The sequence below is a fragment of the Hyperolius riggenbachi genome, chromosome 9 (assembly GCF_040937935.1).
Source record: "Hyperolius riggenbachi isolate aHypRig1 chromosome 9, aHypRig1.pri, whole genome shotgun sequence".
In the NCBI taxonomy this organism is placed as follows: domain Eukaryota; kingdom Metazoa; phylum Chordata; class Amphibia; order Anura; family Hyperoliidae; genus Hyperolius; species Hyperolius riggenbachi.
The window spans coordinates 99,508,565-99,534,894 of record NC_090654.1 but is presented as its reverse complement, the minus strand read 5'-3'; the positions used below and the strand labels follow the sequence as shown (position 1 = coordinate 99,534,894).

The following is a 26,330-nucleotide window of genomic DNA, read 5'->3' as shown; positions in this document are numbered from 1 at the left end:
CTTTCAGAATTGATAAAAGAAGAGGAAAATACCTCATGAGGTATTTTACCTACAAAAATGTATTTACCTCACATAGCTAACAGAATTGAGCCCATAGTCTGATATCTGCAGATCCTCATACACACCTTGTTTAACAGACATTCATCTGCAGATCATCTGCAGATCAGATCCACCAGGATGGATTTTCAGATCTGAAGTCTGTTAAACAAGGTGTGTATGAGGATCTGCAGATATCATAGACTATGAATGTATTTTGCAGGAGCGGATCTTTTGCAGATACTGATCTTTTGAATGTATACAGCATCTTTGTGTGCATCTTGCAAAGAAATTTGATTGGTTGGTGGCTCCACCCACTTGCTAACCCTGAGGGCATGTTTCCACTAACGCGAATTTGCATGCGTTGTCTCCATGCAAATTTGCATAACCAATACAAGTGGATGGGCCTGTTTCCACTTGTCAGGAATTCTGTGCGGTTTGCTGTGCAGAAAAAATCTGTACGGCAGACCCGTCAGAATTCGCATGCCGCACACCCGCACGCGAATCGCCGGTAATGTAATTTAATAGGAAAACCGCAAGCGTTTTTTGTCTTGCAGTTTTCCATGCGTTTTCGAATGCGTCGTCGCATAAAAAATGCTTACCAGCATTGACATGGTTAAAATCGCATAGCGCAAACCGCGAGCGATTCCGCGTGAAAAACCGCATGGAAACGCAAACGAATCCTCACCCGCATGCAGATTCGTTGGCGCAATTTTCGTGTCAAAAACGCAACGCACAAGTGGAAACGTACCCTAAAACAAAGTCACCCAATAACCAACTGTGTTAACTTTGGGGTTCTTGGCATCAGTAATGTAAAAATGGGAGCAGTTTGAATCTCTCCATTGAAAACAATAGGTGAAATTTGATTGGGTGTTGTTCGTCCAACACACAGTTTCAACATTTTACACACACCCCTCCCCTTCCCCTGTGACATTGTGATTAACTATACAAAGTATTTGGACTCTGACATTAATACTTTCATGAATGGCAGCATTTTTTTAATTATCCCACTGAGTAGAAATTCAAAGATATGAGAGTGACAGCAGTTGGAAAATGTAAACTGTCGCTTTCAACTGCCATAAGGCAGTTTAGGTGCTGATGATGTCAGGTGGATGAGATGGTCCAGAGGGTAAATGTCACTGCCTGCTAATCACAAGGTTAGCGGTTCAAGTACCACCCAGGACATGGGCAGATGGCAAAAAAAAAAAAAAAAAAAAAAAGAAACTCTCTGAGCCAAGGACACCAGTGTTTTTAGGTCACTGGTTTTTTTTTTGACACAGCATAGCACAGACTATTTTACACTACAAGGTGAATGACCCTTTACTGAGCCCCAGCATGTCCTCACACTTTAACCACTTCACAACTGAGGGGTTTTACCCCTGTAGCACCAGAGCAATTTTCACCTTTCATCACTCCTTCCATTCATTCGTCTATAACTTTGTCATTATTTATCGCAATGAAATGAACTATATCTTGTTTTTTTCGCCACCAATTAGGCTTTCTTTAGGTGGGACATTATGCCAAGAATTATTTTATTCTAAATGTGTTTTAATGGGAAAATAGGAAAAAATGTGGGGAAAAAAATCACTATTTTTCAGTTTTCGGCCATTATAGTTTTTAAATAATGTATGCTACTGTAATTAAAATCCATGAAATGTACTTGCCCATTTGTCCCCTTTATTACACTGTTTAAATTATGTCCCTATCACAATGTTTGGTGCCAATATTTTATTTGGAAATAAAGGTGCATTTTTTTCAGTTTTGAGGCCATCCCTAATTACAAGCCCATCATTTATAAAGTAACAGTGTTATACCCTTTTGACATAAATATTTAAAGAGTGCAGTCCCTAAGGTAACTATTTGTGTGTTTTTTTTTATTCAAATTTTTTTTTATTACCCCAACAAAAAAAAAAAAAGTGGAGTGTGGGAGGTAATGAGTTAATGTAAAACTATATACAGTGATGTGAAAAACTATTTGCCCCTTACTGATTTCTTATTCTTTTGCATGTTTGTCACACTTAAATGTTTCTGCTCATCAAAAACCGTTAACTATTAGTCAAAAATAACATAATTAAACACACAATGCAGTTTTAAATGATGGTTTTTATTATTTAGTGAGAAAAAAACTCCAAACCTACATGGCCCTGTGTGAAAAAGTGATTGCCCCCTGAACCTAATAACTGGTTGGGCCACCCTTAGCAGCAATAACTGCAATCAAGCGTTTGCGATAACTTGCAACTAGTCTTTTACAGCGCTCTGGAGGAACTTTGGCCCACTCATCTTTGCAGAATTGTTGTAATTCAGTTTTATTTGAGGGTTTTCTAGTATGAACCGCCTTTTTAAGGTCATGCCACAACAGCTCAATAGGATTCAGGTCAGGACTTTGACTAGGCCACTCCAAAGTCTTCATTTTGTTTTTCTTCAGCCATTCAGAGGTGGATTTGCTGGTGTGTTTTGGGTCATTGTCCTGCTGCAGCACCCAAGATCGCTTCAGCTTGAGTTGACAAACAAATGGCCGGACATTTTCCTTCAGGATTTTTTGGTAGACAGTAAATTCATGGTTCCATCTATCACAGCAAGCCTTCCAGGTCCTGAAGCAGCAAAACAACCAAACACTCTGCAGCTTTAACAGTTTATTGAGGGCCGGATTTAGGCCAAGGCCACCTAGGCCATGGCCTAGGGCACCACAGGGGGAAGGGCACCAAAGCAGCAGGCTAAACTAGTGCAGCATTTGCAAGCTTGAAAATGCTGCAATGCAGGAAGATCAGGCGAGCGACTGACTGCGGCACACTGCTGCTAGCCGCAATCAGGCTACCTATACTAGAGGGGGGGAGGGTTCATCTGGCAATCTATACTGGAGGGAGGAAGGGAGGGGTTCTCTCGCTACCTATACTGAAGGAGGGGGGAGCTGGTGACAGTGGCCCTGGGCGGTAAAGAGTACAAATTCGGCCATGTGTGTGTGTCTCCTATATGATATATTTAACGGCGCGTGAGCCGGTGGCTTGGTGTTCGGCGGGTACACGATTGCTGCGGGTGCGAATGCGCGTGGCGGTTGCGCGCTCTCGTGCACTAACATGCGGCGGGGCAGCGAGAAACACAGACCTAGAGCCCATTTTTAAACGGGCTTGGGTCTTCTAGTATATATATACTGTATATATACAATATATATTTATATATATATATATATATATATATATATATATATATATATATACACACACACACACACACACACACACAGGTATATATATTCTCCCTCTCCAGCCTTCTTAAGCCTTCTTAACCTCTCAATCCATTGTGTAGGTTGGGCAGCCAATGCACTCTGGCCAATACTATCCGATATTACTTTAAAACTTGGGAAGTACCCTGATCACAATGTTATTTTGTTATGCTGGGACTACACGATGCGTTTTTACAATCGATTTTCCATCCAATCAATTTTCTATTTGTTTTTCCTGCTTGACCTCCCACTCAATTCTCTCATCTTTTGTTATCTTTCCCATTCACTTCTATGAGAAATCGATCAGAAAAACCATCGAAAATAAGATCGGACATGGCAGAAATTATCTATCGAACCATCAACGCTGCGTAATATGTTGGTGCTTTATAAATACAATAAATAAAAATAAATAAATAAATCTATCTGCCGAAAAAACGTATGGTGTATTCCCAGCATTAGAAGACTTCATCTACGTTATGTTGCCTGAAGCCTGTGCTCTTATGAGTCTTCTTTGTAACTTATAGAAATGCTGCCCCCAGTGTTTGTCCTCTGGAACGCAATTGATACAATCCTCTTGGTTTCAACTCTGTTTGTAGACTTTGTACAATGATGTGACAGGATGATACCACTGGGTTACTTTAGTGGTGGTGGCAAAAAGTCCTAGTGAGCTTATTCTCATTGCCCCGTATGTGATCCTGCTGCATCATGCTGCAGAGTCTATAAATAGAGGTGGGGCTGGTAGGGTTACGTCTGTGGGGTTCTGGAGCTCAAAGAGAACAGACGCTGGGAACAGTATCTCTGCAGTTAACATAGAAGACGTCAACCCACACGTAGTAGCACTAGCTGCAACTGCAAGCAAGCCGACAAGATTCTTCAAGCACTATGGAGAGGACTTATAGATGGAGTTATGGAAGAAGAAGAACCTTGAAGACTGTTAGCCACACACAGGAGATATTAAATATTGCAAATGTTTGGTTTATTGAGCTTGGGAAGCCCCAACCAGTTGACCTCCCTTTGTCAGATAAAGGGGGTTCACCCTCCAGACCAAGTGCTGTTGTGGCCACACTTTTTATGGGTGGGGAAAGGACATGATGGCCATACTTGTTATATGATCTCACTTATGAGAACGCTGACAGATGGTCCCCACAGGCTATGGAGACAAAGAAAAGGTGGAAACGTTGGGGGCGACCATCCGATTTGGTGGTAAGCCCCTTGATGTATAATTACACCCCTGTGTTCAGATTATATAATAGACTGGTTATTCATCTCATGTCATTGGATTGGCTTCCATACAGAGCTATACTGTTAATAATCCCAAACACCAGCCCCAAATATTGTATTAGAAACAGTGCCAGCATTACAGAAGCCTCACGTCTTGCAGTACAGTCTGTATGACATAAATAGATTACAACACCATATAGTGGGGGGCTTAATGTACAGGCAGGAATTACAATGACTGCCTCCCTACCAATGCATCAAATGCTTAACTGAGATGAATGCGGTAACAGAGTCAGATTATCCTAAGACAGTGAGGCAGGTGTCTAAGGCCTTGTAGGGTTCAGGGTCCTATTGCCACCATTTCTGATCCCCATTCCTCATCTTACCTTACCAAGGAAGCTAGGTGAACAGCAGGGGAGACAAATAAGCTATCTTGCCTAGGGCCCCATTTCATGTAATCTTTCTTTGGGTGGTAATGCTCTTTTTTTAATACAACTTATTGTACTTCTTTTACCATAAAAAATAACCTTCATTTCATTATTCAGATGCCACTGAACAGTTCCATCAACAGATGTCTCAACATGACATTGATGAACTTAGACTGATCTTCGAGTATTTCAAGTCTGACCTGATCTGCATGTTGATGTCCATCGATACAAAACGCCTCCTGGAGGAAATGAGCTCTCGAATTATCCTTAATAGCAAGGTAACTAGGAAGTCTATAGGAGGATCAATAAAAGCAAGTAGATGAAATAATCTTTTCAGATTCCTACTGTCAATCTTTCGGTAGCTCACAATGCCCTCTACAATATAACAAAGAAAAGATGTGTAGTGGGGCATAATAACTAATAAAATAATAAAAAGAAATAAAAATAAGGGACTACAGGATATGATACCCAGATGGAAGTGACTACAGTGTGACCCTCACTGATAAGACATTCCAACTATAAAACATTCCTAGCAGAAAATGGCTTCTGAGAGCAGGAAGGAGATAAAAGGGTCAATAGTTCATAGATTTTAGCTCTGGCACACTTTAATAAATGTGTCATTGAGCAAAAAAAATAAAACAGTTAAAACTTAATTTAAATATAAAATAAAACTGTGGAATATCTTAAAAAGTAATTTTTAGGAGAAGGAAGATAGATACATTCGTTTATTTCATTAGTTTATTTTGGCCTTGGGTGTCCTTTAAGTATGAAGCTCCACTCCAGCTGCAAGATCTTGGTCGGGGCGGGAGGGGAGTGCATGCTGGTCTGCCATCCAGTTAGTTGGGTGAAGAATGAGCTGAATGGAGGCTCACCTGCTGCAACTAAAAGTGTGAGCGGCATTAAATACTATTCCTCCTCTGAGTAACTCGGAGGGAGAAGTAAATCGTGTCAACCGTATTACACTGAGCATCCCGCTGTGCCGCAATAGACGTAACACCATTACATCTATAATGGTGCCCAGGTCAGGTGCAGCTCAGCATGAGCGTGCCCCCAAATGACCTGCTTTGGGGGAGCCTGGAGAGAGTTCGGGAGCTGCACACACAGGGGTGTTTGAAGGGTGGAGCCATGGGGGGCAGCACACAAAGTGCACCTTTTTTATATTACAGATATGTGTGTGGGGGGGGGGGGAGGAGCCCTGCCAAATTTTGCAAATAAATGAAAGGTCTTTTTCATTACATCTCCTTTGTAGATTTAAAAACAAGATCCATATTTTTTAGACATAGGATTTACTGTATGTTGTTTTTTTTTCATTCTTGCAAATTTCTTGTAGTTCTATCTGGAAGTAAAGAGAGACCTGGGAGCCTTCGCATTTGCTGATAAGTTGTTGCAGAACATTGTGGACAGTGGAAAAGGAGTCATAGTAAGATTCTCCGAAATCATGTATGTCCTAGAGATGGATTTCCGTTGTTATAATTTTTACACGGTCCAGCAGGAAGTCAACGAATTAGGTAAGAGTAAGTTGTCACAATAAACAAATGCAAGATGCTTCATGTCTCACAGCTTCACATGATAACAAACAAACACCAGAGATGAACTAATAAAGTTCTTTTGAAGGTGGGTGTTTACCATTTATCCATAGACCAAACAGCTATAAACAAGATGATGCTATATCTGAATCAGCGGCGTAGCAATAGGGGGTGCAGAGGTAGCGACTGCATCGGGGCTCTTGGGCCAGAGGGGCCCCAAAGGGCCCTCACTCAACTTCAGTATTAGCTCTCTATTGGTCCTGTGCTCATAATAATCACTTCTATAGATACTTTGAATAGTGATAATCATTAACAAACTGTTTCCCATCCCCTTCTTGCACCTCTGACACTGTCGTTGCCATGCAGGTTTTAGTGCGCCGTATCAATTGTTATGTATAGAGCACTAGGGGGGCCCCATTGTAAAACTTGCATCGGGGCCCACAGCTCCTTAGCTACGCCACTGATCTGAATATAGGAACCCTTTACATTTCAAGCTTTAGTCAGGCTAAAAGTCATCAGTATCAACTTAGAAAATACCAAGACATGTCCACTTGTGTCTAAATTACGTGTCATTCAATTAACGTGTCATCGAGCAAAGGCAATAAAACAATAACAACTTGAAAAGTAGATTTAAATATAAAATAAAACTGTGGAATATCTTAAAAAGTCATTTTTAGGAGAAGGAAGGAAGATAGATACAATTGTTTATTTAATTACTAAATTTTTCACCTCGGTGTTCTTTAAACTGCACTCAAAGTGAACCTCGGGTACAAAAACACATACTTACCTAAGAAGAGGTAAGCCTCTGGATTCTAAAGAGAGGCTTCCCACACCGTCCTTTCATCTGTCATTGCAGAGCATGGACCTCCCAAAGATTACCAACAAAGGCTTGCCGGTAAGATGTGTGGGGGCCGCGCTCCTCTTCAGGCATGAGCGCAGTCATACTTAACCTGCAGAAGTACGGCTGTGCCTGCGCAGTAAGCCGAAGCCTCTTGGGCACACAGCCATGCTTTTGCCAGATGAGACGCGTGGCCCAATGATTGGGAGGGTCCTGGGCAGTGGCAGAGGTCCGTTTTTTTTATTTCAGGCTTGCAATGTAAACACTATAAACTATATAAGCAAATGTTTATGGACACCATGTGAACTGAAATGTCAAATGCAAACTAGATCACATTTCCTAAATACTGTATCAGTGCCTAACTAACATCACATCACAGACATCGTAATGTCTGAAAGCCCTGCAAACCCAAAATTTAGAGTGGGGTGCGTTATACCAATAAAGGGAGACAAACTCCATATTAGTGCTTTGAAATTAAATACTAGATATGGATGTGGTTGTCATGCGGCCATGTAGTATATCTCTGTACAGGGTCTGAGTAGTAAGAACAGTATGATATAAATAAACAGTAACTCAATTTTAGTTTCATCAGTCGACAGCACCTTATTCCAAAATGAAGCGGGCTTGTCCAAATGTGTTTTAGCATACCTCAAGCGGCTCTGTTTGTGCTGTGGGCGGAGAAAAAGCTTCCTCTGCATCACTCTCGCATACAGCATCTCCTTGTGTAAAGTGCGCCGAATGGTTGAACGATGCACAGTGACTCCATCTGCAGCAAGATGATGTTGTAGGTCTTTGCTGCTGGTCTATGGGTTGACTCTGACTGTACTCACTATTCATCACTTCTGTTTATCCGAGATTTTTCTTGGTCTGCCACTTCGAGCCTTAACTTGAACTGAGCCTGTGGTCTTCCATTTCCTCAATATGTTCCTAACTGTGGAAACAGATAGCTGAAATCTCTGAGACATCTTTCTGTGTCCTTCCCCTAAACCATGATGTTGAACAATTTTTGTCTTCAGGTCATTTGAGAGTTGTTTTGAGACCCCCATGTTGCTACTCTTCAGAGAACATTAAAAGAGAAGGGAAACTTACAATTGACCCCCTTAAATACTCTTTCTCATAATTGGATTCACCTGTGTATGTAGGTCAGGGGTCACTGAGCTTACCAAGCCAATTTGAGTTCCAATAATTAGTTCTAAAGGTTTTGGAATCAATAAAATGACCAAATTTATGCACCTGCCTAATTTTTATTTAAACAATTATTGCACACTTTCTGTAAATCCAATAACCTTCATTTCACTTCTCAAATATCACTGTGTATGTCTCCTATATGATATATTTAACTGACATTTTTTACTATAATAACCAACGATTTATACAGGAAAATCATGACGATTAACCAGGTTGCCCAAACTTTCGTATCCCACTGTATGTTTCTAAATGTTTTTTCATCACTGCAACACTAGAGCTCCAAAAAAGGGATAAAGTGACCATGTAGTGAGAGGATTATGGAGGTTTCCGTATTTATTTCCTTTTAAACAATGCAAGCTGCCTGGCTGTCCTGCTAATCCTTCTGGCTTCCGTAATGCCAGCTGCCTGGCTGTCCTGCTAATTTTCTGGCTTCAGTAGTATCTAAATCACACACCCGAAACAAGCATGTAGCAAGCTTGGTCAACTACAGATCATGATCCCCCCCACCCCCCATTCACACCCCTTCCTTTAACTCCCCTTTTTGACCCGCACAGCCAGCCCGTCTTGCAACACAGGTCACAAAATAAGTGAGGCCATTATGATCTGCACACTCATAGCTAATTAGCTACAAAAACACGTAATCCGGAGGATCAACCCCTGTATCAGAGGAAAGATTAAGTTACTAGTTGGTGGCCCCCCAGACCACTGCGCCCCCATGCAGTTGCTCTCGCATAGTTACACCCTAGAAGCTAGCCAATCATCATTAAATTATTCATCATTAAATAAATAAATATGGCAGCCTCTTTTTTATTTCGCACAGTAGGGTTGCTTTAAATAACATAGTAGTGAGAAAAAGCTATTCATTGCAGACATTACAGGGAGGTGACAGGTACACATGCCTTTTAGCAAATTATAGTACTGACTACAAACAGCAGTAGATTGGCTCTAGGGATCCTCTTTGTGCTGGGGAAGGAACGTCCACTATTCTGTGTAATAAGGAGCTACTGGATACAGCCTGCCAGAAGCCAGATGGAACCTTTTAATATTTTTATGACAAAAAGTGCAGGCAAGCATTACACTAAGCCTTGTGCACTGCCAATCAATGCAAATTTACTCATGTGCATAAAAATAGGAGGCTGAACTAGAGCTTAGAGCTTTAAAATTAAAAAACAATAATCACCTAAGGAAAGGGAAGGTTCTGGGTCCTATAGAGAGCCTTCCTGGTCTCCTCATGGTCCCCGTGTTCCAGCGCTGGATCTCCAGTTAGCAGTGTCCGGCCGATCGATCAGAGACTGCTCTCTTCCATCACTTCTGTCGCTGAGGGTCTCTTCGGTAATCGTTGGAAGCCGGAGTGCTCCCAAAGACTGACGCTCCGTACCAGGGCCGGGCCGAGGCATAGGCTGGAGAGGCTCCAGCCTCAGGGCGCAGTGTAGGAGGGGGCGCAGAATTCATTCAGCTATCATTCCTAATTGTGTTTGAAGCAGAAAGAAATAAGAAAAGGGGATACATGGCAGTGAGTGCAAGCCAGATAACTAGATATTAAGGTGTTGGGGAGGATGTGGGCCCTGTGGCGCCTCTTAGTCTAGTAGCAATCAGTGAGTGACGGCTGGGTGGGAGGGATGGAGGGGCCTCTTAGTCTAATAGCAATCAGTGTGTGACGGCTGGGGTGGGAGGGATGGGGGAGGGGCCTCTTAGTCTAATAGCAATCAGTGTGTGACGGCTGTGGTGGGAGGGATGGGGAGGGGCCTCTTAGTCTAATAGCAATCAGTGTGTGATGGCTGGTGTGGCAGGGATGGAGGGGCCTCTTAGTGTAATAGCAATCAGTGTGTGATGGCTGGGGTGGCAGGGATGGAGGGGCGCACTTTGGTGTTTCAGCCTTGGGTGCTGGAGGACCTTGTCCCGGCTCTGCTCCGTACTAAGCATGCTCAAGCACACAATCTTCCACATGTGCAGTACAGAGCGGCCGTCTCCGGGAGCACTCGCACTCCCAAAGATTGCCGAAAAGTGCCTCAGCGGCGGAAGTGACGGAAGAGAGCAATCTCCGACCAAGACTGCTAACAGTGGAAGCATCACTGGAACACAAGCACCGGGAGGAGAACAGAAAGACTCTATAGGACCTAGAGCCTTCCCCCTCCTTAGGTATTTTTTTTTTCATTTTCGCTTCGGACTTTAAGTAATAGAAACATTTACAGATTATGAGGCATAATTACATAAGTATAATTACTGTTTATACTATTGTATTTACCTCTTAGGTGACAATCTGTTGCAACAAATCATACTGGACGCACATGGACATCCTCTGTCTTCAGAGCTGAAAGGTAGGCATTAGCCACTGGACGAACAGTAGTCTGTGATTAGCTAGGTTTCTAATAGGTACAAGACAGAACCACAGTCAGCCAAGCAGTCAGCACATGACAACCTGGTGTAAAAAAAGACAGGGAATTGCTCAGAGGTAGACATACGCTATTAGACATCTTTAATAGGTTAGACATTAGAACCGATTAGAATATCAACTTGAATGAACATTTATTAAAAACTAAAGAAACACATCCAATCTCTCTCTCTTTTTTTAAACTAACTGTCAACTGAATGTTGATTTTACATGTCCAGCCTCGGACAGGCCCACCGAACCACCGATGGTCCCATCGGTGGGCCCCGGCCGTCCCGCCTCCTGGGGGCCCCAGTGCTAAAAAGGAGGGGGGCTACGCGCAGGAAGGGGGGACATTGTGCACAGATCGGCGGGGAGGGGCGGAAGCCTCCCCCCCCCTCCCTCACCTATGGGCCCCCCTTCCGCGCTCCCCCCCTCTCCAGAATTGCAGCCAGCGGCAGCAGCGGGGATGAATCACTTAACGGCATGACACGGAGATCCATAGCTCTGCGTGCCGCTGGCTGGTCTGGTCTCTCTCTGGCTCCTGAACTGACTGTCCAATCACGCTCTCGCAGGAAGTACTGCGAGAGCGTGATTGGACAGTCAGTTCAGGAAACAGAGAGAGGCCAGACCAGCCAGCGGCACGCAGAGCTATGGATCTCCAGTCGTCATGCTGGTAAGTGATTCATCCCCGCTGCTGCCGCTGGCTACAATTCTGGAGGGGGGGCCCCTAGGTGAGGGAGGGGGGTTTCTGGTGCCTGCTGCCCACATTACGATTTTCAGGTGTCTGCTGCCCACATTACGATTTTCAGGTGTCTGCTGCCCACATTACGATTTTCAGGTGTCTGCTGCCCACATTACGATTTTCTGGTGACTGCTGCCCTCATTGCGATTTTCAGGTGTCTGCTGCCCACATTACGATTTTCTGGTCACTGCTGCCCACATTACGATTTTCTGATCACTGCTGCCCACATTGCGATTTTCTGATCACTGCTGCCCACATTGCGATTTTCTGGTGACTGCTGCCCACATTACGATTTTCAGGTGTCTGCTGCCCACATTGCGATTTTCAGGTGTCTGCTGCCCACATTACGATTTTCTGGTCACTGCTGCCCACATTACGATTTTCTGATCACTGCTGCCCACATTGCGATTTTCAGGTGTCTGCTGCCCACATTACGATTTTCTGGTCACTGCTGCCCACATTACGATTTTCAGGTGTCTGCTGCCCACATTGCGATTTTCAGGTGTCTGCTGCCCACATTACGATTTTCTGGTCACTGCTGCCCACATTACGATTTTCTGATCACTGCTGCCCACATTGCGATTTTCAGGTGTCTGCTGCCCACATTACGATTTTCTGGTCACTGCTGCCCACATTACGATTTTCAGGTGTCTGCTGCCCACATTGCGATTTTCAGGTGTCTGCTGCCCACATTGTGATTTTCAGGTGTCTGCTGCCCACATTACGATTTTCTGGTGACTGCTGCCCACATTGCGATTTTCTGGTGCCTGCTGCCCACATTGCGATTTTCTGGTGCCTGCTGCCCACATTGCGATTTTCTGGTGTCTGCTGCCCACATTGCGATTTTCTGGTAACTGCTGCCCACATTGCGATTTTCTGGTGTCTGCTGCCCACATTGTGATTTTCAGGTGTCTGCTGCACACATTGTGATTTTCAGGTCTCTGCTGCCCACATTACGATTTTCTGGTCACTGCTGCCCACATTGCGATTTTCAGGTGTCTGCTGCCCACATTACGATTTTCTGGTCACTGCTGCCCACTTTTGGGAGGGGGGTATCTGCCACCAACCTGATTGCATTTTGGGGGGGTATCTGCCGCCAATTTGATTGCATTTTGTGGGGGTATCTGCCGCCAACCTGATTGCATTTTGTGGGGGTATCTGCCGCCTACCTGATTGCATGTTGTGGGGGTATCTGCCGCCAACCTGATTGCATTTTGTCGGAAAATCTGCTGCGATTTGACTACTTGATGAATTATCATGAGGCATGTAACTACTTGAATATTTTATCTAAAATGTATCTGGTCGGACCTAATCTCTGTGAATAACACCGCTACTTATGTTGTGTTTTTTTTTTTTTAAGTCTGCCCATGACTCATCGTGACCACGCCGATGTTCCAGTGCGTGGTGACACCCATTTACTTTCGCTGCGGCGCGCTGCGCGCGCCGCATGTGGACATATCCCTATTGGAGACTGTCCTCAGAAGTGCTCACAATCTTTTCCCTACCATAAACTCATGCAAAATTTCTAGAGTACATGTGTATGTGAGCCCAAAATGGGGGGGGGGGGGCGAGGAGGAGGGGATCGGGGGGGGGCCCGGGCTGAAACTTCCTTGGTGGGCCCTTAGTGTCCCAGTCCGACCCTGTACATGTCTGTGGCTGTACATGATCCATATGGGTAAGGGCAGTATGCAGTTGTTATAGGGCAGTACAAAGATAGCAGCTACAGTAGTGTGATCGATAATAGACAAGATTTCTATTTTAAGGCAGCCCAAGGCCGGGTGAAAAAGTTGACTTTTACCTTCTAGTCCTCCATGGTCTTGAAGGTCCCTCTGTGTCTCCCATGGCCAGGAGTGTTCTGCGCAAGCAGCAAGACTCGTAACTGTGCATGAGCAATATGTGTCCAGCCATGGGACCACGATCAAGGAGGTGCATCACTGGACCAGTGCATGAGTTGTACTGCGCCACCCAGTCAACTGGCAGACTGGGGCCGACATCAGAACAATAAAGGAGACTGGATTGATACAGAGGGAGCTTCAAGACTACAGGAGGATGGATGAAGCCCCAGATAAGTAAAAGCCAAATTATTCACCCCTCCTCTGGCTTCCTTTACATCGTGTCTAATATCTACCGCTGCAAGGAGGGGGGAGACCAGCTAAATATGATCACTATCGGGAAAATATAGCTTACCTGTCTCTCCCAAAAATTGTTCAGTGTATAACTATCTTTAAAATTATAACAGTTTAGAAGGTAGAGTGAGCTTTGGATACCATAATTTTGATTAATAAACTATACTCCTGATTTTTTCACACCTAAAAATAAAATACACTATTACTTGATATGTTGAGTTTGATGCTACTTTTCTTTACTTTCATTTATAACACTTTTTCCGTTGCTCGGTGCTGAAAGTAGGTTTTGTAGATCAGATGAAAACACATCTCCTGTGAGAAAACTAAAGAGAAAAGTTTATAGAATCAGGACCTATGTTACAAATGTCTCCTTTTTTGTTGTTTTCACAATTATTCCAATTTGCTTTGGCAGAAATGCAGGAGCAGCATAAGAATTGGCTGCTAGAGAAGACTATAGCAAAGGACAGGACCACAGAATCTGCAGAAGGGAACCAACACAACTACTTTCCTGACCGATACATGGATATGATAATTTCCTCTGTCCGCCCATTTCACCGTAGATCACAGCACAAGCTTATTGATACAGTAATAAAACATGAATATTTCTTACAAGGCAACCAAAATGATGGGGCATACATTTCTCCTAAAAGATTTTTCTGCTGGACCAGTCATCTAAAATGTGTACCACATGCAGTGATGGTGACTGGTGTGCCAGGAATCGGGAAGACCACACTGCTACAGAACTTTGTTTGCAAATGGGTGAATGGCAAACTTTGGCAAAGATTTGCTTTCATTTTTTTCTTTAGATTCCAGGATCTCAACAGGTTTGATAATATCAGCGTCAAGTCAATGATCCTTCAAGGATATCCATATCTAGAGGATAAACTGGGAGACATTTTACAAGATCCCACAAAGCTGCTCTTCATCTTTGATGGCTTAGATGAAAGCATTCATGGAATCGACTTTAAAGCAAAAGGGTTGTGTAGTTCCATAATAAAGGAAGCAAGTACTGGGACAATTGTGGTTAGTTTGGTGAGGCAGTCTTTACTTAAGGGTTGTTCTGTGCTTCTAACTAGCCGACCAGATAGATTAGCTGCAATGGACATCCGTGTTTTCAGGAGAATATTGGAGATCATTGGGTTCTTAACCGAAGACAAGCAGATGTATTTTGAAGAATTCTTCAAAAACAAAATCTTATCGGATAAAGCATTTAGCTATGTAAGGCAAAACAGCGTACTCTACGCTTTCTGTTATATCCCATCATACTGCTGGATCATATGTACAGTTCTGTCAGCTTGCTTCAAATCCCAACCAACAAGTGATGAACAAAAAATGTTGTCACTTCCAAGGACATTAACGGAACTCTTTGTGGCTTTAGTTGCCAATATCCTTTCCATGCAAAATGTAGATAAAGCTACTGCTCGGAATCTGTTGACTTCTATTGGGTGGATGGCAGAATATGGTGTCATGAAGCGCATCACCAGATTTGATAAGCAAACCTTGTCTTTACATAAGGTAGACAGCACATCAACAGCACTGTCATGTTTTATGAAGGAGTCCCAAAGCTCTCCCAAGTCCTATTCCTTTATACATCCCATCACCCAGGAGTTTTTTGCAGCCTTAGTTCATTACATAAATTATTCTCCTGAAAAGCTACACGAATCGCTTGAAGAAGCCACGTCACATAAAGATAACTGGGCTCAGCTCTTCCTCTCTTTTCTATGTGGCCTCTCGGATATTTCTACTAGATCAGTTTTAGAGCCTTATGTGGGTGACTTGTCCTCTGATACAGCCAGAGATACTGCAACTTGGATCCAACAATATGTCCAAACCTTGGAGACAGATGATGATGATATAAGCAGAACGTTTCTAAATGTGTTTTTTATACTCTTTGAGATGAAGGATAAAGATTTTGCTTTAGAGTGCCTTGGATCTGGTAGACAATTTAACTTTTCCAGTGTCCATCTGACACCACTGGACTGCACTTCGTTGGCATTTGTGCTTGAATCCTGCAGAGAGACGGAGGACCTGTGCCTTAGTATGTGTAATCTTCAGATTGAGCACATGGAGAAACTTGGTCCTTCTCTGCACACCTTGTGGTCCTTCAGGTATAAGCAAAATGCTTTTTTTTTATTTTGAACAAAGTAAATGTTTTAACTGCCAGCACTAAAAGGAATCCAAGGTTAGAGCATATTATTATTATTTTTTATTTACTGTATATAGCGCCAACATCTTCTGTAGCGCTGTAAATTGTACAAAACAAATAATGGGGAACACATATCTATAAGACATACAAAACATCAAACATCATATTGTACAGTCATGACATTGAATAGTAGAAATACAAGTGCATACATGGTTAATGTATAGTTTTTACATGCGCATATGTTAAATTACAGCAGTATGAGAAACACTAGCAGGAGGTCCCTGCACTTGTGAGCTTAAAATCTAGAGAGCATATGGAGCCTATCATAATTATTTACTTTTAAACAATTATGTATTTATTTATTGTATTTATAAAGTGCCAACATATTACGCAGCGCTGGACATTAGTTTAGGTTACAGACAATATTTAGGGGTGACATACAGCAATATGACAATACAGGAATACAAGAAAACCAGTTCACGCAGTACAGTATGAGTACAAGGTAATGCTTAGTCAGTCACTGGATGGGAGCATGTAAAATAGGCAAGTCGAGTTCACTCACATCCATAGGATGGGTGTACGGTAATGGAGGTGCATGATCAGGTAAGAGACACAAAAGAAGGAGGACCCTGCCCAAAGGCTTACAATCTAGAGGGAGAGGTAGGGACACGAAAGGTAGGGGACCAGAGTTCAGCTGTGGGTTTAGAGCACTTGTGAGGGGTGGTAGGCCAGAGTGAAAAGGTGAGTTTTGAGGGCCTTCTTGAAGATGTTGAAGGAGGAAGGAGGGGGCTGCCCTAATGGGTGGAGGTACGGAGTTCCATAGTGTTGGAGCAGCTCTTGAGAAGTCCTGGAGGAGTGCATGGGACTGGGTGATGCGGGGGGCAGTTAGGCAAAGTTCATTGGAGGAGCGGAGTGAGTGGCTAGGTGTGTGGAGAGATTTGTAGGTCAGACACAGTATCTTGAATTTGATTCTGGACTGGATAGGAAGACAGTGGAGGGATTCACGGAGGGGAGCCGCCATGGTGGAGCAGTGGGAGGAGTGGATAATTCTGGCTGCCACATTCATGATGAATTGCAGTGGGACTAGCGCTGCTCGGATACCCCTTTTCAAAATCCGGATTAACCCGGATCTGGATACCCAGAATTTCGATCCGGGTCGGATATCCGAGTACAAAATTTTCCGATCCGAATCCGAATCGGATATCCGACCCTAGTATTCGGCGGATTCGGAAAATTGCTTTAAAAACATTTTTTAGGGTATATGAGGCATGTAGCATCATTATTTTGTAAAGAGGAACACTAATTGATGATGTGGGGACTTAAAATCCCCCTCCCCCCCAAAAAAAATGGCTGTCAATTAACATTAGGCCTAGGTTCCAGACAGCGGTCGTGCAGCCCACATTGTGTCCAAAGTCCAACCGCACAACTGGGACATGACAGTTTTCAGCCAAGACACCTCCAAAAAATTACGCAGCAATTGTGTTTTGGGTTAAATATAGGTGGTATCAGTGGCCTGTGGCACCCTGGCCTGGCGGTGCTAGCTGCACAGGAAGCAGGAGCAGGGCAATGCAGCAGCAACAGGTGTAATGTGTGCCAGGAGCATGCCGGACATGTCACATTGCATTTGGCACTTAGCATGTGTCACTTGGCACGTGTCACGTCGCACGTGTCACTTGCCAAGTGTCACGTAGCACTTGGCATGAGGCACTTGGCAAGTGCCGCGTGACACTTGGCAAGTGCCACGTGACACTGACTGCAGTACTACAGTACTAACTGCACAATAACACAGTATTCCTATCTCCTAATCCCTAACCTATACCTAAAGCTAATAGCTGGCCAGCAGGCAGCAGCTGGCCTGGTCTGTGCACAGCACACACACAGACACATAGCAGCTGCCTGCAGCACACACTTTGATTGTCACACAAATGGCTTCAAGCTAATTAATGATTTAACAATATTGTAGTGATAGTGAAGGGGTTAATCACTGAACAGCTTATCACTGTGTACACCCCTTGGCCCAGCAGCACTGGAGCACACATTCTGACTGTCACACTATGACATCAATCAAGCTAATTAATGATTTAACAATAGTGTAGTGATAGTAGTGAAGGGGTTAATCACTGAACAGCTTTAGGTTTGTAACTGTGTACAGCCCCTTTTCTAGGTCACCAGCACTGGAGCATGTCTCTCAGTGAGCATCCAGCAAGCTAAGACGATATGTCTCATCATGGCAGGAGGACATTTCATATTTTCTTTAACTACTTGCCGATCGCTCCACGCCAATTGGCGTAAACGCGGCAGCAGCCCCAGGACCACTCCACGCCGATTGGCGTGAATGGCTTTCAATGGGGTTTGTAGGAGATTGCGCGCAGCATGAATGATGGAGCTCCCCCCGCCATCAGTCTCCCAGCAACGATTGCCGCTCGGAGACTGTTAGATGGTGAAACAGCCACCTATTTACTATGTACAGCGCTGCGATCTACAGCAGCGCTGTACTGGGGACAGCCATGTGATACAGCTTTCCCCCTGGGGGAGACAGGAGCGATCCGCTGTGATAGGCTGACGCCTGTGATAGGCTGATGGAGGGAGGGAGGGTTATTAAATTAATTTAAAAAAATTGAAAAATTAAAAAATATATATATTTATAATAAATAAATAAACAGTCCTGGGACGATCTGACCCCACCAACAGAAATCTCTGTTGGTGAGGAGAAAAAGGGAGGGGGATCACTTGTGTGCTGAGTTGTGCAGCCTTGCAACGAACCCTTAACCTCCTTGCCGGTCTAAAAAATCCGGCAAGGAGGCAGCGCCGCACATTTTTTAAATTTTTTTTTTTTTTAAATCATGTAGCGAGCCAAGGGCTCGCTACATGATAGCCGCTAAGCGGCGGCATCCCCCCACCCACTCCGATCGCCTTCGGCGATCAGAGTATGCAGGGAATCCCGTTGAGAACGGGATTTCCTGCAGGGCTTCCCCGGTCGCCATGGCGACGGGGCGGGATGACGTCACCGACGTCATGGACGTCGGGACGTCATAGGGAATCCCGATCCGCCCCTCAACGCTGCCTGGCACTGATTGGCCAGGCAGCGCAGGGCTCTGGGGCGGAGCGACTCGGCGCGGCGGATTGCGGCGGATCGGCGGCGAGCGGCGGCGATCGAAAGTTACAAGCAGCTAGCAAAGTGCTAGCTGCTTGTAACAAAAAAAAAATTATGCAAATCGGCCCAGCGGGGCCTGAGATATCCTCCTGCGCAGGTTACCCCGAGCTGAGCTCGGGATAACCGGCAAGGAGGTTAAAGCTGCAGTGGCCTATTTTTTAAAAAATGGCCTGGTCACTAGGGGGGTTTAACACCGTGGTCCTTAAGAGGTTAAGATAACTTTTAAGCATTTTACAATTGAAAAAGTAACCGAAAGTTGGTAAAAAAAGTACTATCAAAATTATTTTGAGTATTTTCTTGCTTTCAGTTGGTTTATGGCAAGGTGTAAAAATATCAACTAGGAGAAAACTCAGGAGAAAAAGGGAATAGCATATGGGTTCCCTTTAAAGGGAAGGTTCAGGGAGGGTGGAGAAAAAATAAAAATCAATTTCCACTTACCTGGGGCTTCCTCCAGCCCGTGGCAGGCAGGAGGTGCCCTCGCCGCCGCTCCGCAGGCTCCCGGTGGTCTCCGGTGGCCGACCTGACCTGGCCAGGCCGGCTGCCAGGTCGGGCTCTTCTGCGCTCCAAGTCCTGGCACTTCTGCGTCCCACGCCGGCGCTCTGACGTCATCGGACGTCCGCCGGGCTGTACTGCGCATGCGCAGTAGTTCTGCTGGGGTGGGAGGGATGGAGGGGCGCATTTTGGTGTCTCAGCCTTGGGTGCTGGAGGACCTTGTCCCTGCTCTGAGCAAGGGAATAACAAAAAGCATGAATTTTAGTAGAGCCAAGTTTGAGTAGGTCAATGGTAGATTGGGATAGCAAACAATAGGAAAAGGACACCAAAAGTAACTTTTTAACAGATTCTTAATGAGCATTGTAATATCTGTACATGTTATAGAAACCAAATTTGTAGGCATTTAAAAGGTCCCTATGGATTAATAAATCATCTTAGACATGATTAAGTATAAAAGGGAGTCATTAATGGGACTTAAAATGATGGGGGAACTGAATCTGCGTTAAAGAAATATACAGATTGTAATAAAAATAGTAAAAAGGTAATCAGACTGGCAAAACTGAAAGCTGAAAATAGATGTAAACTAGTGAAATACAACAAAAAAAATTATGTTAATTTCTTCTATAAGATTGAACTTGGTTTTGGACAATCAAACAAAAGCTGAGATATTATATGCCAGTTGCCTGACTTATGTGCTGATGCACAGACTCTTATAGCAAACCTGCATGTTCAGTAAAAGAAAAAAATCAGCATGGGCATAGCAATAGGGGTTGCAGTGGTTGCGACCACATCGGGGCCCTTGGGCCAGAGGGGCCCCAAAGGGCCCTCCCTCAACTGCAGTATTAGCTCTCTACTGGTCCTGTGCTCATAATAATCACTTCTATAGATACTTCGAATAGTGGTAATCATTAACAAAGTGCTCCCCATTCCCTTCTTGCACCTCTGACACAGTAGTTGCCATTGGCAGGTTTTAGTGTGCTGTATCAATTGTTATTTATAGAATGCTTGGGGGGGGGGGGGCATTTTAAAACTTGCATCAGGGCCCACAGCTCCATAGCTACACCACTGAAAATCAGGATACTTACCTAGGTAGAGGGAAGCTTCTGGAGTCTCCAGTGGGTTCCCACGTCATCCTCTACACCACCGCTGCTGCCCAGGATCCTCTAAAAGTTTGCAGACGTGCTCTAATCTGTGAACAAGCATGGCTGCGCTGCGCAGGTGAACTGATGGCCCACGCCTGTGCAGTAGTAAAAATGGGTGAAACCTATTCGAAAAACACTTGTCAAATAGGTTCATAGGGTCGTAACGCTGGAACAGTGAGCTTAATGGGGGCAGGGGAAGCCATGGGATTATCTGGAGGCTTCCCTCTACTGAGGTGAGTATTTGCTTTGGGCACTTTTCCCTACTAGTACTTTTTTATACTTTAACCACTTAATGACAAGCTGACTTATAAAGATGTCCTGCTAGAGCCTCTTAATGGCTCCAGGACGTTTTTATAAGTCAGACAGTGCTGCTGCCGCTGTGCGCGTGCACTTGAAAATAGTGGAAAAAAAAAACCCACCAAAGAAAAAATACACCATTATTTCCAAGTAATATATTGTCACCATACTTTGTACTAGGGACATAATTTAAATCTTGTGATTACCAGGACACAAATAGGTAGATAAAATGTGTGGGTTTTATATACAGTAGCAGTGTTTATATTAAAACCATAGGGGATGAAATTGGAGAAATACTGTAGTGTATTTTTCATTTTATTTCCTTGTATTTCCCTTTAAAATGCATAGAAAATAAAGTAATTACTGAAAACAAATATCAACCCCAAAAAGCCCAATTGGTGGTGAAAAAACTAAACAAGATATAGATCATTTCATTGTGATTAGTAGTGATTAAGCTATTGGCAAATGAAAGGGATGAGCACGGAAAGGTGAAATTCGCTCCTGTCCATTAGGGTAAAAACCGCCTTGGGGAGAAGTGGTTAAAGGACTTACGATGTGAGGGAGATTAAACAGATTTTACTCACCTAGGGCTTCTTCCAACCCCTAGCAGCCGTCTCAGTGCCTCGCCGCAGCCCCAGTACTCCTCGTTTTCCCGCTGGCCACCCGTAATGATTGCGACCCCGCCGGCGGGTCGGTTCTTCTGCACCTGCAATCGTGCCCGCGCATCCACGTCACCTCGCGCATACTGCGCCTGCGTGCAACTACTGCACAGGTTCAGTATGCACCAGATGATGTGGACGCGTGGGCATGAGTGCCAATCCGCCGTTGGGATCTCATTCACTACGGGCGGCCTGTGGGACAACGAGGAGGTCGAGGGACTGAGACGGCTGCTAGGAGCTGGAAGAAGCACTAGGTGAGTAAATTCTGTTTAATCCCCCTTGCATCGGAAGTCCTTTAAAGAGACTCAGAGCTGATAAAATAAAATATTGTATACATACCTGGGGCTTCCTCCAGCCCCATCCGCTCGCATCGCTCCCATGCCTTCCTCCCCTGCTGTCTGCAGCTTCGGTATCGAGTCCCGTTACTTCCATCTGTCGGAACCAGTGTGACATAAGTGAAGTGCACTGTTTGCGTATCTCTCCAGCAGCTGCCAGAGAGATACGTAGAGGGTGCATTCCTCCTGCGTAGACAGACTCAAACTGACGTAAGTGATGGGGGCCCGGTTCCCGAAGTTGCAGACAGGGGAGGACAGCGTCGTAGGAGGGATCCGGGCGGATGGGGCTGGAGGAAGCCCCAGGTATGTATAAACGGTTTCTTTTAATCAGCTCTGGTACACTTAAAGTCACTGGCCCAGAATGAGCATGCAGATCAGATGCTTTGAATCTGGTCTGAGTCCACTGGCTGCCGGCTTGTTGCAAGTGTAGGACTCAAAACCAACTGAAGCCTAAAGTTCAGCATCCAGGCAAACTGAGGATGGCCAACTATATCCCTTTAACTGGGTGGCTATTTTTTTTTTTAAGACCTTATTATTATTATTATTATTATTATTATTATGATTTATTGTATTTATAAAGCGCCAACATATTACGCAGCGCTGGACAATAAATAGGGATACATACATTGCAACAAGGGGTGACAGACAGAGAGGTAGCAAACGGTTATACAACATAGCACTTTTTGTTTGCTTTTTGAGTGAATTCATTGTATTCATTCTTGGCAGAATCAGTGAAAACCGCATGATTGGTGATGATGGAGTCCAGGTAATATGTTCCGCATTAACTCATCCTGAGTGCAGGATCCATACGCTGTGGTAAGTCGTCCTCTCATACCAGGCTATTAGAGTTTATTCTGATGCATAATTCGTTTGAAATCTATCACAGCCTTTGGTACTAGTAATATGATCTTCGAAATAAAATTTGTTTTATTTTATCTGAAAAAATGGGATAGTGACTCAAGTTCTCTCTCATCTTTTGATTGACCTCTCACCTAGCTCTCTTGATATAATACATACTAAGTGGTAGGATGACCTCAACAGACATCTTTCGCAGCAGAAGTGGTCAAAATCTCTGATCCTCACCCAAAAGTCTTCCCTTTCTAAGCATGCTATAAGATTATTACTAAATGACATAAATGGTATCCTGCCAAATTATGTTGGAAATGTGGTCGGGCTTTGGGTTATTATCTCCAAAAGTGGTGGGTATGTGATAAAATCCGGGGTCCGTTAAAAATGGTGCCAGTTATCGTAGTTAAAAAACGGCACCCCATAGAGAACCACTATCACTAGTTATTTTTCGTTTTTGACAGCTAAGAAACGGTGCCGGCTTTAAAAACGATATTTATCGTTTATATTTATATTTGTATTGCTCACAAACGATATTTTTCGTTTTAACCCTTGCTTTGCTGCCGTTTGGAAAATATCTGCCCGCCGGCTTTAATGTTTAATAGCAAAGCCCCCTTAAAAGCTAAAAACACCAAATTTGCAGGGAATGTCAAGAAGAAAATTGTGAACAAGAGGAATTTTTTTTTTTCAAAAAGACCTTATAGTTTTTGAGAAAATCAATTTTGAATATTCTTCTTCTGACTGTGGGAAAATGAAACGCCCGCCGACTTTAGCGGTTAATAGCAAAGCCCCTTTAAATGCCAGAAACACCAAATGTGTAGGGAATGTTAAGAAGAATAGTGGGAACATGAAGAAAAAAAAATGTTCAAAAAGACCTTATCGTTTTTGAGAAAATCGATTTTAAATCTTCAAAGAGGAAAATGTATCTATTTAAATTGCATACTGACATTTCCGCGGCGGAAACAATTCCCGCCGACTTTAGCAGTTAATAGCAAAGTCCCCTTAAATCCTAGCAACACCAAATTTGCAGGATATGTTCAAAAGATACTGGGAAACAATATTTAAAAAAAAATTGAAAAATTTTATTTATTTATTTTTTTAAATTAAAAATTTTGGGTTATGTTCAGTGTGGGAAATTTTTTAAAAAAAATGACGTGGGGTCCCCCCTCCCGAGCCTCTGTAACCCCTTGTCTCCCATGCAGGCTGGGATAGCCAGAATGCGGAGCCCCGGCCAACTGGGGCTTTGCACCCTGAGCTATACCAGCCCGCATGGTCCATGGTATGGGGGGGGGGCTCTGGGGGGGAGGGGCGGCCAAGCCTCCCCCTCCCCCCCGTAGCCCTTGTCCAATCCATGGACAAGGGGCTCTTCCCCACCTCCGGTGCCCCAGGAGGAGGTGGGGGCGACGACTCCCTGGGGGGGGGTTCATGGTGGCATCTGGGAGTCCCCTTTAAGAAGGGGACCCCCAGATGCCCACCCCCCTCCCAGGATAAATGAGTATAGGGGTACAAAGTACCCCTTCCCCATTTCAACCAAGGGTTAAATGAAATAAAAACACAACCACGAGAAAAGTATTTTAATAATCTTAATTAACCACAAATACTTACCTGTACCTTTAAAAAAATGTTCCCACGACAATATATCCTCGGAAATGATCCAACGAATAACAATATCCTCTTATCTTGCGATCTTCAATTAACTTGATTGAAGATCTCCCACGCCAATTAGAATACTATACCTTACAATGCGTCCTGCGTAGGGACGCATAGCACGGCTCCCGCTGTCCTTCCCCGCCTCCTCACCTGTCACCCTCACCTAGCCTGGCACCTGGTGCACCCATGGGTCCTAGGTGGAGGGAGAGGTGTTTGCCACACTAGGATTCCTGTCTGGGCCTCTTCACTTGAAAATGTCCCAGGCGGGGGACGGAGCTTCCAGTGGGTGGGCGGGGCTTATAGCGAGTGGGGCCTTTTTTGAAGATTTTAAAAAGGGGGGATGCCTGGGCACCCAGAGCACTCCCCTGTGCACGTGCCTGCTCAGCAGGGTTCTTCTTATCTCTACTGACTTTACTCTCTCTTCTCATCTTTATTCTTATTTCATTTTCTGTTCTTTCTTTGGGGTTATCTCCCCTCTGCATATTTATTTATGAATGGCTCTAGTTCCTAATAGGCATCCACCATCTTTGGATTCAGTTTATTTTATTTTTTATTGTTTTAACTGGTTGACATCTACAGTATCCTATATAATAAAACCCTACTGTCTCTGCGTCCCGTGTCCCTGTGAGTGTCCCATCTGCGCTCTGCGCATGTGCAGGGACGCAGAGATAGTGAGGGGAGTGACGTGAGCTGCACGGCCAAGGGGCTGTCAGGTGGGCGTGTGCGCGTGACGGGGGCGCGCGGCATGTTTGAGCGGGCACACGTGGCTCGGGTGTGTGCGCAGCGGGCGCATGTGCAATGAAAACCTAGCCCATTTTTAAACGGGCTTAGGTCCAGTAATGATGTATATTTGCCAAGTAAAGATACTTTACATACGTATTGCCATATTTCTGGCTGTTCTTATTATTATTATTCCTTTTTGATGTCTCTGAGCCAATAAATCTTGATTTACAAAAGAAAAAAAAAAGTTTTCTCTCACCGCTGACAAATGCAATCATTTTCATGTTAGAGGAACTTGTTTCCTAACTGATGTTATATATTTAACACCCTCCTATTGGAAAGCAATAAGTTTACAACGCTAAGAGGTTATACCTCGTTATTTCTACAGTGTATTATTTTCATTCTATAGTGTATCTTCTGGCTAAAAACCTTAGACTCCTCAACCAGTTAGTATACTTCATGGACTTCCCAGCCTGGTTTCCTGCCTTGAGGCTTTATTGCAGCAGTGTCCCTTGCCTTCATCTGTTGTGGGCTGGAGAAAACTGCACTCCATGCTAGAATCTTTCATGTAAAAATTATTTTTAAAACATAAAAGAACTTATCCAATCTAAGGGGCTCGATTCACAAAGCGGTGCTAACCCAGTTAGAGACTTTAGGCGTGATAACCATTTTTATTATGCCTAAACTCAGTTTAGGCATGATAAGTTTAGGCATGATAAGTTTAGGCATGCTAAGTTTAGATAAGTTTAGATCGCATGCAAAGTCCCGCACGCAAAGCAGCGCCGTTAAACTCTATGCAAAGTGCACCAGACTTTGCTAGCGCAAAACTTTTGATCAGCTGTGCACTGCGGTGCTAACCCAGTTGGCGCTTAAACTTATCACGCCTAAAAACTTATCACACCTAAACTTATCACACCTAAACTTATCATGCCTAAACAGAGTTTAGGCGTGATAAAGGGCTTTTCACCAGGGTGCTAGCACCGCTTTGTGAATCAGGCCCAAAGTGTGAAAATGACCAATTCACACAGGTTGCTGAAGTTCCCGGATGTATCAATAATGGTACTTAGCTTAGGGGCGTAACTAGAGAGGAGCAGCTCCTGCAATAGCGGGAGGAGGCTGGGGGAGCAGAGTTGCTTTGGGGACTCAACTACTAATCTTCCCTTCCTCCAATGCAGAGGACTATGCTTCAGATCAGA

The 26,330-nt window shown here is 44.2% G+C and overlaps 1 protein-coding gene across 1 annotated transcript in view; it reads left to right on the top strand.

Moving 5' to 3' along the window:
- LOC137533496 (uncharacterized) overlaps positions 1–26,330 on the top strand; it is a 132,460-nt gene that overhangs the window by 90,250 nt on the left and 15,880 nt on the right. The window contains exons 13-17 of the mRNA XM_068254874.1: positions 5,020–5,180; positions 6,233–6,410; positions 10,707–10,772; positions 14,106–15,801; positions 22,645–22,734. Coding sequence (XP_068110975.1) covers positions 5,020–5,180; positions 6,233–6,410; positions 10,707–10,772; positions 14,106–15,801; positions 22,645–22,734 — 2,191 coding nt within the window. The remainder of the gene's footprint in view (positions 1–5,019; positions 5,181–6,232; positions 6,411–10,706; positions 10,773–14,105; positions 15,802–22,644; positions 22,735–26,330) is intronic.